The 14971-nt window shown below is 45.3% G+C and overlaps 1 protein-coding gene across 6 annotated transcripts in view; it reads right to left on the bottom strand.

Annotated features, from left to right (window-relative positions):
• Positions 1-1573: 1573 nt before the first annotated feature.
• The window catches only part of MOB2 (MOB kinase activator 2), a 156852-nt gene continuing 143454 nt past the window's right edge, over positions 1574-14971 (bottom strand). For all 6 annotated transcript variants that reach the window (XM_039538019.1, XM_039538022.1, XM_039538021.1 and 3 more), the window contains 2 exons: positions 6477-6601; positions 1574-2798 (listed from right to left, as the gene is read on the bottom strand). In XM_039538019.1, coding sequence (XP_039393953.1) covers positions 2491-2798; positions 6477-6601 — 433 coding nt within the window. In that variant the 3' untranslated portion in view covers positions 1574-2490. The remainder of the gene's footprint in view (positions 2799-6476; positions 6602-14971) is intronic.

Genomic DNA, 14971 nt, shown 5'->3' with positions numbered 1-14971 from the left:
GTCATCAGTACAAGTTTCCTCTTAGGCAGAAGAGAAATTTAATCCCAAGCTAGACATAGGGATATTCAAGCAGAATGGGAGAAGTCAACAGAAGCTTTGCCCTAACTTTGACAAATGCAGACCTGGACTCTAACACCTACATATTCAAAGGTGACTAGTGATTTGGGGTGCCCAACTCGACACTTTTATAGGTTTTGATCGTCAGAGGGTGGATGCTCAGCACTTTCTGAAAATCAGGTCCCTTTAAGGGGTGTCTCAGGTTGGGCTCTCAAAAATGGTAGTCCCCCAAATTACTGTTTTCTTTTGAGAAGTTGGTTCTAGCTACCTTGCCCAGAGGTTAGGGGGCAGCCAGGATGAGAACTGAGGAATTCTTATCTCTCACTTTTGTACTCTGTACTGCTGCTCTCCTACCAGTAGATTGCACTTGAAGACCACAATACATTTAACACTGTTTAATCATCTGCTTTTAATGGGAGGAATGTTTTTTTTGTTTAAATGGGGCTGGGTGATGTCATGGGCTTATGCATTAATACTTAGCAGCTTTCTAACTTTTGTAAAGGCACTAAATCAATGAATTCCTAACATACCTTGTGTCCTACTAAACCAGCTTACTGATTGGAAGTAACTGTCCGATGCTAACTAGCCATAGCAGATGTCTCCCCTTCACATAGGCAGGGTACTGTACATCAGGGCAGAGGCTTTCCCTTTAGATTAAGGGCAGTTACTAACCTTCTGTCCCTGACCTTGAGCAGGTACAGTATTGGGGGAAATCTACCCCTGGCATATCATGGCATTTCTGAATATAAGCTGTCCAGTAGGCAGGGTTGTGAAAGTTTATACTCAAGGTAGCCCAAATAGATCAGCCCCTACCTTAACTTCAAAATGGCCACCATTTTCATGACACCAACCAGTGCCTGAATGTCCCTTGAAGCAAGCAATTATTGGTCCAATCGGTGCTCTGGTGTTTGTATAATATGGTGCAAACAAGGGAGTACATACAAAAGAATGATGTTTGCAACAGCCTCATTAGGGTATACGATTGAGTATATCTTAAGCTGACACCTTCCCTGAACTGCTTAATAAGGTTACTGCTCTCTCCAACTCCCACCTCAAGACTTCTGCCACAGTGCCAACAAGAAACTAGCCAAGCAACAGGTGAGAAGTCTTCATGTAATTAGAAACAATCTGCAGACTGGAGATGAAAGTGTGCATGTGCATGAAAAGTGCATACGGGGTGTATATCCCTCATCCCCACTACTTCTGAGATTGTAAACTGTTCAGCACAGGTCCTGTACAAACAGGTATATGCAGCTCTTACCACACTGCAGCCCCCTCTGCGGGTACTTGATTATATTATGGTAGCAATGCATACAATGAACAAAATGCAACGTATAGGGTGGAAAATAGCAGGGTTTTTTTAAAGTTGGTTGACATTATCCTTTCAAAATTAGACTTTGTGCAGAGAGCTAGCCAGGCTAACAGTTTCCCATGCACTCACCTAGCAAACCATCGCTGCATCTTTTAAGCAAACACATAGTGATTTGTGTCGCTGAAGACAAAAACAAGGCTTGGGCCTGATAGAAATTTTTTTATTATTATTGAACAGATGAACTAAAAATAAGCCAACAATATAATTTTATGCCAACAGCCATCTCTCTATCACAGCCGGTGACTGACTCAGTGCACCCTTCTCCCCCTGGCCCCCTTTTCTATGGGAAGTAAATGGTGGTGGCTCTTACAGACCCCAACGATCTCACTACTATTATTCCTGGATGTGTGCCTGGGACGGGAGGGGCAGAGAAACAAGTATATGTATTTTGTTGGAGCAACAAGCAGAAAGGCTTGTGGATCCTCTTGCAGGTTCATAGCCAGATGAAGAATCACACCCATTACATTTGTAGCGAGCCCCTACGGCTACTGCAGTCAAGCCAGGCATCTCTTCTTCCCATTATAAGCCAGCAAAGGGCAAGATGCAATTGACTGGGGACTCTATGCAAAATTGGGAGGGGGAGTCTATGTAAAAACCAAACCCCAAAATAAAATCTGCATTTAAGCCACTTCAAAGTAAAAGTCACTTCTTATAACATAATATATATTTTTAAAATGGCAGTACCACCATCCTAGAAAGATAGAAGGGCTTGCACTCAAGACTGAAGAAAAAGACCTAAAAAAGAAAAACAGCAGCCCAACTCAAAAACATGGTTCTTCTCTAAAAACAGCATCCGTCAGCCATCTGACAGGGGGAAAAGAAAGAAGGAACAGGAGGAAAACAATAAAAGAAGATTGGTGCAACTTCTCACCAGATGGTGCATTAACAAAAGCTCCGTACAGTCCCATACGACTACACGTCCTGTGGTGGCAGCATAATTGCTTAAACTTTCATTGCTGTGTATGTCTGTATATATATATATGCACATATACATACACACACATATATAGAATATATAATATTGTTTTTATGTTAATGTTAGTTTTGCTCCATAGGAAGGCTCATCTCTCCTTCACGTGGTTCTGTGCTCCTGCGCTGCTGTTGCCGCTCCCATTACTACTGCTCCCGCTGCCGCTGCTGCTGCAGAGGATCTCCGTGAGGTCATCCATGATGGTGGTTTCTTTAGGGTCCACCAGGTTGAACTCCCTGATGAATAGGATGAAGTGTGTATAGAGTGTATTTAAGTGTCCATGCAGCTCCAGTGCCAAAGTCTCCTTAAAGTGGGAGGAGTAGATGTGGGCCAGCACATGGAACAGATATTTGCAAATCTTCTTCACTAAGGACTCAAAGGAGTTGGGGAATTCTTTGCCTGTGAAGAGGAGAGAAAGAAAACCTGAGACACACAGATAGTGCTAGGTGATCAAATCCATCGTTTCAGCCTAGGAGAAGCATCTGTCCATGCCAACGTGCAGACTGGTGCAACTTACTTCTTTTTAAAAGGCAGGCTATGGTCTTTAAAGCAGTAACGGGGAAGCAGGATTTAACTGGATGGAGTCCATCAGTCAAAAGTGCCATTCCTGATTCCCCTTCCAGGGCTGCCAACTCTTGCAAGTTTATTAGGAAGCAAATAAACCCCCAAATTTATTATTTTTAATATCTCAATTTTGGGGGCCACAACTCCAGTGAAACCTGGCAGACATCTCCTTATCTTCCTGCCCACCCTCCTCAGTTATAACTGCACTTCTGCTCCACCTCCCAGTTTTTCAGTCCACACGTCTGGGCCTGGGCCGAGGCCTAGATGCTGCTGCAAGTACCCGCAAGCTGGGGGGATCCATTCATAGGTGGAATGGGAACTGAAGAAAGTTCCATACCTGTCACCATATTTCACACATGTAGGCCCTGGTATGTGCGCAGTACAGGTATGAAGTCCTCTACAAAGTTGTCCATTGCAAGATTTACCTGCATAACCTAGAGGCACTAATTTAGACTCATCATATTAAGATTACTTAGTCCTAGACAACAGGACTTTTTATAGCCCAATGGCATGCTGCAGTAGGATCTGCACTGCTACAAAACAAGTCTGGACAAACTCAATTGAGATTGCATACTGCCCCGTGGACAGGCACCTGAGTGCCATGTCCAGAGTCGTGCACCTAACCCAAGATGGAAAATTTATTTTCCTTTTAACAGACTCCTCAGTTTCCTTGTTAATAGCGCCAACCAACAGGAGAAACAGATTTGCCTGCCCAGGTTGCTACACGGCTATATTCCTCTGCTAGCTTGGCTCAGCCAGTTGTACTCCCTAATGCACTTTGGGGAGCGCACATGCAGAATTAGCAACATGCTAACAGAATTAGATGCACACTCCAATTAGAGTGCAGGACACAACGGCTGTTTGATGGCACTCATGAGGTGGTCAGTTTTCATTTTCAACCCAAGTCTTAACATGCACCCAGGATTTAGGTGCAGACCAGACCAGCAGCCTGGCCTTCACTATCATTATGAGAGTAGTCAGATTACATTCAGTGCTGTTCAAACACACAGGGACAGCAAACAGGCATGTAGGGGAGGACTTAGGACAGTCATACATGCAATTTCTCATTTGGCTCCTTTGTGACAGCCACATTTGCTTGTGAAGTGGGCAAATATGAGATCCTGATTACTCTTGAGTAACTAAATTAAAAAAATTTCCATAAGCAAAAAGGGGTTAAGCACCTGGATTAGGTAGAAGCTAGTTGCTTCAGTTGCCAGAATGATAGTCTCACCTCTGCATGCCTCTGGTCCACATTCAGATGCTTGTTATTACTCAGCTAGTAGCTCCACACAACATGTCTATGTAACAGTGAAGTCTCACTCTGGGGGCTGAGGCAGCTGTTTAGCTCTTGATTACCTCCATCCACCTGTGTGCTGGCCAGTCTAGTGGGCAGGTACCATATTTTACTTGATGAATACAAGGGGACTGTTCTCCCACCACTACAATAATCTAGTTAATCACATCTAGAAGATACAATAATTCTTTCCGATTATGTTCATTGTTGAGCCCTGGCTATATTGCTAAGATTGCATTTTTCCTTGCATTTCAAGTCCTAGATGGGCTTAGATTCACCACTCAGTAAGACACAGATATGGAATAAGGTGGCAGGTACATCACTTTCTATGGGAGGTGGGGAGAGTTCAGACAAAAGAGGCAAGAGCAACCCAAAAACTCTCCCAACCACCCTGAGTAGAAAGTTTACAGCTATAAAAATAAAAAGGGTCTTTCATATCCTTCAGCTGCCTGCTCACTGGTTCATCCCCTTTGAAGTTCCAGTGCTCCAATGGCAATGGTGTAAAGGGATTACAGAGGTCAGATGCTGGTGCTATCCAAACAAGCATGAAGGTGGCCCCTACCTCAGAGAGAGAGAGAGAGAGTGCTCGCAAATAATTCCCCCCTCTGAAAATTGGCTCCTCCAGAATAATTCAGAAGAACTTTGGGTAGGTCCACAGTTACAGTGGCCTGTAGAGAGTACAGACACTGCATGCCCAGCACAGTGTAAATAGCAGCGCAGGCGCTGAGGTACTGCTTAGGTGAGTAGAATAGACATGCCAGAACCCTTAGGGTCTGTATCCTACATGCCCAAGCAGTGCCTGTCATGTCTACGCTGCTATTTTTAGCAGTGTGGTGTTCTGCTGCCAGAGCTTTTCCCCACCCCAGTGAGAGAGACTGGCAGTGTGGAAGGGCTCTTTCTTGGGGAGACAATGGGGAAGGTCCCAGCCATTCCCTGATGACAGTCTTTTGCTGCTGCCTCCCCTGCCCTCTCACTGCCACATGTGCTACTCTATGTGCCACTACAAGTGTAGACAGTGCCTAGGGGAGGGGAAGAAGATGGAAAGACCTGCTGGTCTGGCAAAAAAGTGGCTCTGCAAATCTCTAGGAGTTCATGGTTTCCTTTTCTCTCCAAGGGTGAAGCTACATGCATTGTGTGCTAATGATTTAACAATTCCATAGCCCTTACTCTGCAAGAGCACTTGCTGGTGATCTGCAACGAGAACCAGGTAGCTTAGTGGTAACCCCAACTCCTTACTTCCAGCTACTTGTGCAGTGAAGTAACTACTTCATTGCAATTAGGAACCTAGATCTCTGTTAAAGCAGCTGGAAACAGGGAGGCCCAGCCTAGCTGCTGCATAAGGAAGAGCGTGGGTGACTGGAGCCACCAACATGACAATTAGCCATAAACGAATGCTTTCCAAATATCACTTGTCTAGGTAGGCAACTGATGTTTCCACAGCAAAGTTGTGCAGCTGTGAATGGAAGGGGAGGTGTCCCCAGCACTATCCAATCTGTTTATAGAACATGAAATCCTATATTGAGAAGTCCCATAATAAGTGAACCATCTTTTCCTTGACTAACCATGGTACTACTGGTTTTCTGTGACTCTAAGGATGCAGTGTTTATTTCCTGCTACCTCACAGGCTGTCGTCTGCCCCCTCTTTGCTGCCTGTGATATTAGATGTTGTAATAGTCCCTTCTGGCTTTCAAGGCTATGAAAATAGGAAATAATGGGATCTATTTGGCCTGTTGTCTCCTGCAGTACTGTTACTAGATCCAAGCTGTGTGAGTGTGTGCAAGGAAGGGTGTGAAAAAGAAAATGCTCATCATAGCAGCACACCAGGAGAGACTGAAGGATTGTGAAACTCAGGGTGACAACCCCAATGCACATGGCCAAGATAAACAGGCCATATTCATCACTGAAGTAACCCCACTGCAATTCAGGGATGAATCAGGCCCAGTATTCTCTCCCTCCAATCAAAATGCTTTTGTAGCTAAAAACCTGCTTTAGAAGTTTTGCTCTAGCTATCCAAAACATTCATATTTGGGTTTAGACCAAGCATGCAAAATTTCAGCCCAGAAAGAAAAAATTAGCAAGTTCTGAGTAATCAATTAAGACTATACATCACACATGAAGTACACTTCTGCACCTTGAGTGCAGCATTTGAGACTTCTGGATGATGAACACCCCTTTCACAGAGATAGACCACAGGACATTTCCCTCAGGGGTAAACATACCATATTTTGTAGGAAAGACATCCTCGTCTGTCACTAGCTTCTGCACCGAACTCATGACAAAATCAACGTACTGAGGGGCCGTGCACTTTATCTTCTTTCCCCGCTCATCATACCAGTAGTACTGTCTGTGGAGAGAATTGCCAGTGTTGTGTGTTACACTTAGGACCCTCAGCTTGATTTACAGCACACATATAAAAGTACACAGGTACATGCTTTTGGCCAAGTAGCTTGACATTCTAACTAAACTAGAAGAACTTCAGCAGCAGCAGTTAGATTTTTTTTTTTAAAAGGACATTTATCAGATATATGTTGATATCAAACTTACTCCAAAACCCAATGCCTGGCAAGAGACAAAATGCATTTTTTCAAGCTGTTTGGGCTTTTAAGCAAGCCAATAACGTTACGGAAGTACAGGCCGTGGATTCCTACAGCGACTCACTTCAGAATGTTTTCCTAGATAGGAAGTCCTGACACTAGCTCCTTTATAAAAACAGCACAGCACTTGCCATTTACCATTCTGCTTCTGCCAGTGAGCTCACTCAATGCTGTCAGCAGTACTAGCAACACAGACAACTTGCAAAGGAACGTCTTCCATAAGTCAAGCCCAAAAGGGAGGTCTGTCTCACTCCAGTGTTACTTTCCCCAAACAGGACAAATCCACAGAAAAGGGCTAAAGATAATGCCAGGATGCAGCTTTGTGAAAGCAGGCTCTCAGTTCTGTTCCCAGCTTTGACAGTGACATATTGTGAGGTTTGGGTAAGTCACTTACCCTCCACGTGCGTATTTTCCAAAACATTTTGAGGGCTAATGATACCCACCACACTGTACGGCTTAATTGTCTGCGAAGTGCTTTAGAAAGCCTCTGATGGAAGGCACTATAAGTGCAAAGTGCTTGGTAAAGCACAGCCACATCATTATTAAATAAAGTACTTGGTCAGTTATACTCTGTGACCCTCCCAATGCTTTAAACAAAATTAACAGAAGTGAGGAGGGGGGCCTCTAGGCAAACACAATGTTAATTCAGTGTAAGAACATTTGCTGTCAGGAGATGGCACCATAATGCTAGGTACCCAGTTTTGGTCTCCCTCAGGTAACTGCTGCATTTCTTTATTAACTAGCATAACAGCTTAGTCCATCTTCAATCTAATTTTTGGGCAAATGTTAGAATCCCTTCTGCATCCCCCTCCATCTAATCCAGGGGTAGGCAACCTATGGCACACGTGCCAAAGGCGGCATGCGAGCTGATTTTCAGTGGCACTCACACTGCCCGGGTCCTGGCCACTGGTCTGGGGGGCTTTGCATTTTAATTTAATTTTAAATTAAGCTTCTCAAACATTTTAAAAACCTTATTTACTTTACATACAACAATAGTTTACTTGTGTATTATAGACTTATAGAAAGAGACCTTCTAAAAACATTAAAATGTATTACTGGCACGCGAAACCTCAAATTAGAGGGAATAAATGAAGACTCGGCACCCCACTTCTGAAAGGTTTCCGTCCCCTGATCTAACCCCATGTCTGTATTTACATTCTCTGCTCACTCTATGAGCTCTACCATCTCTCCCCCAGCACTACGGAACATGTGAATGATCTCTGTTTCAAGGGCATGGGACATGTTACCTTTTCTTGGAAACAGTTTGCAAGTCCTTCATAAGCAAGTATAATTAAAGTTCACTGGCCCTTAATCACATCAATTAACAACGGCCTTCAAATGAATCCATTATTAATACAACAGGAAATTTTAATAAAGAACCCCAGATACAGTAGAACCTCAGAGTTACGAACACCTTGGGAATGGAGGAGGTTATGAATAACTCTAAAATGTTCATAACTCTGAACAAAACATTATGGTGGTTCTTTCAAAAGTTTATAACTGAACATTGACTTAATACAGCTTTGAAACTTCACTATGCAGAAGAAAAATGCTGCTTTCCCTTTATTTTTTCAGTCGTTTATATTTAACACAGTACTGTACTGTATTTGCTTTTTCCCCGTCTCTGCTGCTGCCTGATTGTGTACTTCTACTTCCAAATGAGGTCTGTGGATGACTGGTCAGTTTGTAACTCTGAGGTTCTACTATACCAGCTCCCTTTCACCGAACAGAATGATTAGAATCACTGAAATGTATGGCTGGAAGGGACCTCAAGAGATCATTTAGTCCAGCCCACTGCACCTAGGCAGGACAAAATATACCTAGACTGTCCCTGACAGGTGTTTGTCTAACCTGTTCTTAACCTCTAAAGACAGGGATTCCACAACCTCCCTTGGAAGCCTATTCCAGTGCTTAACAATCCTTATAATTAGAAAGGATTTCCTAATATCTAACCTAAATCTCCCTTGCTGCAGATTAAGCCCATTACTTCTTGTACTGTCCTCAGTGGACATAGAGGACAGTTGATTGCCATCCTCTTTGTAGCAACCCTTAACAGATGTGAAAACAATCAGGTCTCCCCAGTCTTCTTTTCCCAAGACTAAACATGGTTAGTTTTTTTAACCTTTCCTCATAGGTCAGGTTTTCTAAACCTTTTATCACTTTTGTTGCTCTCCTTGGAACTCTCTCCAATTTGTTTAAATCTTAAAGTGTGGTGCCCAAAACTGGACACAGAGCTCCAGCTGAGGCCTCACCAGTGCAGAGGACAATTACCTCCCATGTCTTACATACAACGTTGCTCTTGAGATACCCCAGAATGATATTAGCCTTTTTCGCAACCGCATCACATTGTTCACTCATATTCGATGTGTGATCCACTGTAACCCCCAGATCCTTTTCAGCAATACTACACCTAGCCAGTTATTCCCCATTTTGTAGCTGTGCATTTGATTTACAATTATAATCATTAAAAGGCGTGAATCTGAAGTCTGATGATGATGATGGATGATGATGAGAGTAGTGTTTAATACTGATTTATATTATGGTAGTACCTAGAGCCGAGGTGGGCAAACTACGGCCCCATGGGACCCTCCTGCCCAGCCCCTGAGCTCCTGGCCCGGGAGGCTAGCCCCCGGCCCCTCCCCCACTATCTCCCCGCAGCCTCAGCTCGCTTGCTCTGCCGCTGGTGCAATGCTCTGGGCTGCGAGCTCTTGGGGCAGCACAGCTGCAGAGCCGGCCTGACTCGGTGCTCTGTGCTGCGCCGTGGCATGGCTGGCTCCCGCCGGGCTGCACAGCTGCCTGTCTTGGGGCTCTGGGTGGTGCGGCTATAGCGCTGCCAGCCACCGGTGCTCCAGCGCGGTACGGGGGCAGGGAGCGGGGGGGGGGGGTTGGATAGAGGACGGGGGGTTCGGGATGATGGTCGGGGGCAGGGATGCGGATAGGGGTCGGGATGGTCAGAGAACAGGGAACAGGGGGGTTGAATGGGGTAGGGGTCCTGGGGAGGCAGTCAGGAAGAAGGGAGTTGGATAGGGCGGCAGGGGGCAGTCAGGGGTAGGGGTTCTGGGGAGGTCAGGGGACAGGGAGAAGGGGTGGTTGGATGGGGCGGGGGTTCTGGGGGAGGCAGTCAGGAATGACAGGAGGGGCTGGATGGGGTAGGGGTTCCAGAGGTGGTCAGGGGACAGGGAATGGGCGGGAGGGAGAAGATAGATGGGGCATGGGTCCCGGGGGGGCTGTCAGAGGGTAAGAAGCGGGGGGAGGGGGGTCAGATAGGGGACACAGCCTCCCCTAATCAGCCCTCCATACAATTTCGGAAACCTGATGCAGCCCTCAGGCCAAAAAGTTTACCTGCCCTTGACCTAGAGGCCAAACCAAAATCAAGGATCTACTGTTCTCTGGGCATGTCTCTTAACAAATACATGTACAGCACCTAGAATTACACTCTAAACAGACAAAGGTTCGGAGAAAGGAAATATCCCCATTTTACAAATGGAAACGTTCGACAGAAATTAAGCATTCTGACCAAGGTCACAACAAGAGACTTGGGTTCATATTCCTTAGTCATCCTTTAGGAAGGAAAGGCTCAGTTCAAGTTCTGGACACTCCTCAGTTATCATCATCAGAGTGCTTGTCTTCACTACCAGGGTAAGTCGACCTAAGTTACACTACCCTAGCTATATGAATAACATAGCTGGAGTCGACGTAGCTTAGGTCAACTTACCCTGGTGTCTTCACTGCGCTGCATTGACAGGAGACGCTCTATCAACTTATCTTAATCTTCCCAGGGAACTGGAGTACCAGGGTCGACCAGAAAGCGCTCTGTGGTTGATTTAGCGGGCCTTCACTAGACCCGCTAAAATCGAACCCTGCGCATCGATTGCAGCAGCAGAAGTAATGAAGACCAGCCCTGAGTGTAAGAAATTGATTGAATTGGTGTGCCCCCCATTTCATACTTCAGGATGCGCAGGGCTTGCCGGGCACAATGGAGGCAGAGTAGAAGCCACCAGACAGTATTTGTGCATCTGAATTGGCCAGGGATATTTTTTCTTCATGCCAAGGATCAAGCACAGTCCTTTTGCACACCTGTCCAACCACTGAACTCTAAACAGTGTTCACTAGACAGGGAGAGGTGTTATCTGTCATTCCTCAGAGACATTCTGGATCAGAGAAGTCACTTTTTGAAAAGCATTAAAAGGAGACTAGTCCTGTAGCCCTAGCCAAACTATTGCTTCAGTACGAAGTTTGACAGCCTATGTTATCAATAATCCCTGATAAAGTGGGTGTAATGTCCACCCAAGAACACTCACTCATATCCTGGCTAAGGAGCTAGGAAGACTACATGACAGATTTTTCTGCACATAGCAGCAGACAACATCTGCATTCAACTGGAAGGATGTGGGGGCACAGGCTGGAAAGTAAAGTTCAACGTGTACACCAACGGTGTGCACAGAACAGTCTTGAAACAATTTAAGGAAAACACTGATTTCAAGATTAAGGCGTAATTGAAAGGTTTGTTCTATTAACAATGAGTTTGTTTTCATTGTCCCAAATGCTTTTCTAGAAACACTAAGGACATTGTGCATGTCCCCAATGCTGAGCAGAAAAAGGAAACCTCATGAGATTCTCCTAGTGGCTGTTGTATTCTGCTTGATGTAATACTTCAACCTTCACTATTACTGTTCTCCATTACAGAACCGCAGTTTCAGCAGAGGCTAGCAGTGTCAGTGATCAGAGGAGGAGAAAACTAGGGGGGGAAATGTCTAGGATTTTCCTCAATTTGCAGGAAGTTAAAGACTTCTGCAGACAGCTTTTTGTTTTAATACACTTATTCACTGCATGTGCTAGTCATTCACATCTTGTCCATAGTTACCTAAAGCAGCATTACTGACTCTAGAAGGGCACAAGAAGGCAAGGTCAGGCATAAAAGCACCAGTTGCAAGTCGCTGTGGAGCCACTCTAGATGTCTAAGACCGACACTTATATGTGGCCTCATTCTTGCACTCCAGAAGGACCTATATTCCCCACCACCACTTTTAATTCCCTTAAAAATAGTCAGTATGCTTGCATTAAACAGTGGATCAGATCCTGAGTTGCACCAAGCACACACCACTTACCAGACAGTAAATCAGCCCCAGGTTCAAGTTACTGCAGCCACAGGATTGACGCTAACTTATGCTGGCCCACAGTTGCTGGAACACATTGTGCTTTAGCTTCACTTTTCTGCCTTGGAAAGACCCGTGTGCCAAGAGGGAGGAGCAGCCGGTTGAGAGCTGGCTATGTCAGTTTTACACCAGCAGAGGATTTTCCCATGCTGCAGAAATCCACAGCTGCCCAATAGGAGCAACACCAAGTGCTCTTTGCAGCACAAAGGATTCTGAGGGATCTGGCCCTATTTTAAAAATGGTGTTTGAACCATGCAGAGGGAACAGCGCTTAAAAAAAGTGTTAAGACCCTCTTGATGCTGCCCTGATTTGTGTATGATGTGGACAGGGTTAAAGAAACTGTACATGTCTTGGGGACAGAGCGATGAGGTGACACAAACCTTTGGTGTCACTCTACAGATTTCACTTGGCAAGCGAGTAATCAGCAGCAAGGTTTGTGGTTTAAAAAGAAGCTGTGCCAATCCTCCACTGCAACTGCCACAGAGACTAAAATTCAGATGAGAAATTCCAAAAGGTTCAGTTATACACAAAGAACCCTGATCACCTTCCAGCTGAGGCAGGGAGACAGGAAAGTCCTGCTTTGAACAGTGCGTGGAGATCGTAGAGTCACTGTGGATAGTTCTCTGAAAACATCCACTCAATGTGCAGCAGCAGTCAAAAAAGTGAACAGAATGCTGGGAATAATTAAGAAAGGGATAGATAATAGGACAGAAAATATCATATTGCCTCTATATAAATCCATAGTACACCCAAATCATGAATACTGCATGCAGATGTGGTCCCCCCCATCTCAAAAAAGATGGAATTTTTATAGCATGTTGGGAGGGAAGGGCCTCAGAAAGAAAAAGGTTGAGAATCCTTGCACTAGAAAACCAGAAGGCAAAAGTTACTGGAGTACCTTTCATCCTGCTAATCAACATCTCATTTACAAGGAGACAAGCCTTCTCTGTCCACTGATTTCCTAGCTTTTGGACGATTATCCTCATTTTTGTGTGAGGGAGATTTATCATTCCACATTCCAGACTGCTTTCAAAATGTTCAGAAAGCTCATATTTCTTGGGTAATTAGATCTAAGTTCACTCCTGGTAATCATTAGTAGCGAGGTCTTCTTTTTTAACCTCCAACTGGAAGTTACCCTGCTGTTAATTTTCACTTCTGAAAAAGGTATCCTTATAAACTTCACATACGCCCTCTCCATGAACGCAGGAGTGCCTCTCAAACCCCCTACTTGAAACAATGTCAAGCCTGGTCTACACTACGCGTTTAAACCGGTTTTAGGAGCCTAAAACTGATTTAACGCCACAACCGTCCACACTAAGAGGCCCTTTATATCGGTATAAAGGGCTCTTTAAACCGGTTTCTGTACTCCTCCCTAACGAGAGGAGTAGGACTAATATCGGTATTAACATATCGGATTGGGGTTAATGTGGCCGCAGATCGACGGTATTGGCCTCCGGGCGGTATCCCACAGTGCACCACTGACCGCTCTCGACAGCAATCTGAACTCGGATGCAGTGGCCAGGTAGACAGGAAAAGCCCCGCAAACTTTTGAATATTTCCTGTTTGCCCAGCGTGGAGCTCCGATCAGCATGGGTGGTGATGCAGTTAAAAATCAAAATAAAGAAAGAGCTCCAGCATGGACGATGCGGACGTGATCGCTGTAAGGGCAGGCAAATCTGTTCTATCAGCGAAAATCATTTTTTAAATATCTCCAGACAGATGCCATAGCAGGGACTCAGCGCACTGCTGCGTGGCAAGCGTAACGGAAAGCCAAAGAATCAAATGGACGCTCATGGACTGGAGGACTCAAGCTATCCCACAGTTCCTGCAGTCTCTGAAAAGCATTTGCATTCTTGGCTGAGCTCCAAATGCTTCTAGGGTCAAAAACAGTGTCCGTGGTGGGTCAGGGCATAGCTAGGCAATTTACACACACCCCCACCCACCCCCAGAAGTGAAAGGGAAAACAATCCTGTCTTGACTCTTTTACATGTCACCCTATCTTTACTGAATGCTGCAGATAGACGCGATGGTGCAGCACTCAACACCAACATTCTTGCTCCCCCCCCGCCATGGGTGGCTGATGGTGCAATATGACTGATACCCATCGTCATCATCAGCCTATTGGCACATGGGGCAGTGCAAAAGGCCTGGTAACCATGCGTACTAGCATCGGTCAGGTCGATCAAGGGCGCCTGGCCCTAATTTTTCCTGGTAGATGGTACAATATGGCTGATAACCATCATCATCGTAGCAACAGGGGGCTGAGCTTCATCAGCCCCCACCCTTCATGTGTAAAGAAAAGATTCAATTGCCCCTGGACTAGCAGCAGGATGCTGGGCTCCTCTCCTCCACACTCCTTAATGTCCTATGTGGACTATCATAGCAACTGGAGGCTGCCTTCCACTCATTTCTCACTAACAAGTATTCCTGCATTCTTTATTACTTCATCACACAAGTGGGGGGACAATGCTATGGTAGCCTAGGAAGGCTGGTGAAGAATGGAATGAACAGGTGGGGTTGTTGCAGGAGCACCCCCTGTGAATAGCATACAGCTCATAATCTATGCAGGATCTGACACAGAGCAGCTGTGCTCTCTGGTTCTCTGATACAGTGGTTCTCTAGTACACTTGCCCATATTCTAAGCAGGACTGATTCTATTTTTAGATACCAAAAAGGAGGGATTGACTCAGGGAGTCATTCCCAATTTTAACTTTGCGCCCCTGGCTAAGAGCAGCCAGGGGCACTTATGACAGCAGCAAATGGAACAGTGCAAAAGGACTGGTAGCCATGCCCATCTTATTACCAATTTATGGTATGGTAGATGGTACAATATGGCTGATAACCATCTCTGCTATCATGCAAAAGCAAAAGCATGCAGCTGTGTAGCACTGCTGAATCGCCTCTGTGAGTGGCATCTAGTACACATACGGTGACAGTCACAAAAGGCGAAACAGGCTCCATGAT

This window comes from Mauremys reevesii, linkage group 4 (assembly GCF_016161935.1).
Source record: "Mauremys reevesii isolate NIE-2019 linkage group 4, ASM1616193v1, whole genome shotgun sequence".
Taxonomy (NCBI): Eukaryota; Metazoa; Chordata; order Testudines; family Geoemydidae; genus Mauremys; species Mauremys reevesii.
This window is presented reverse-complemented; position numbering and strand designations above follow the sequence as displayed.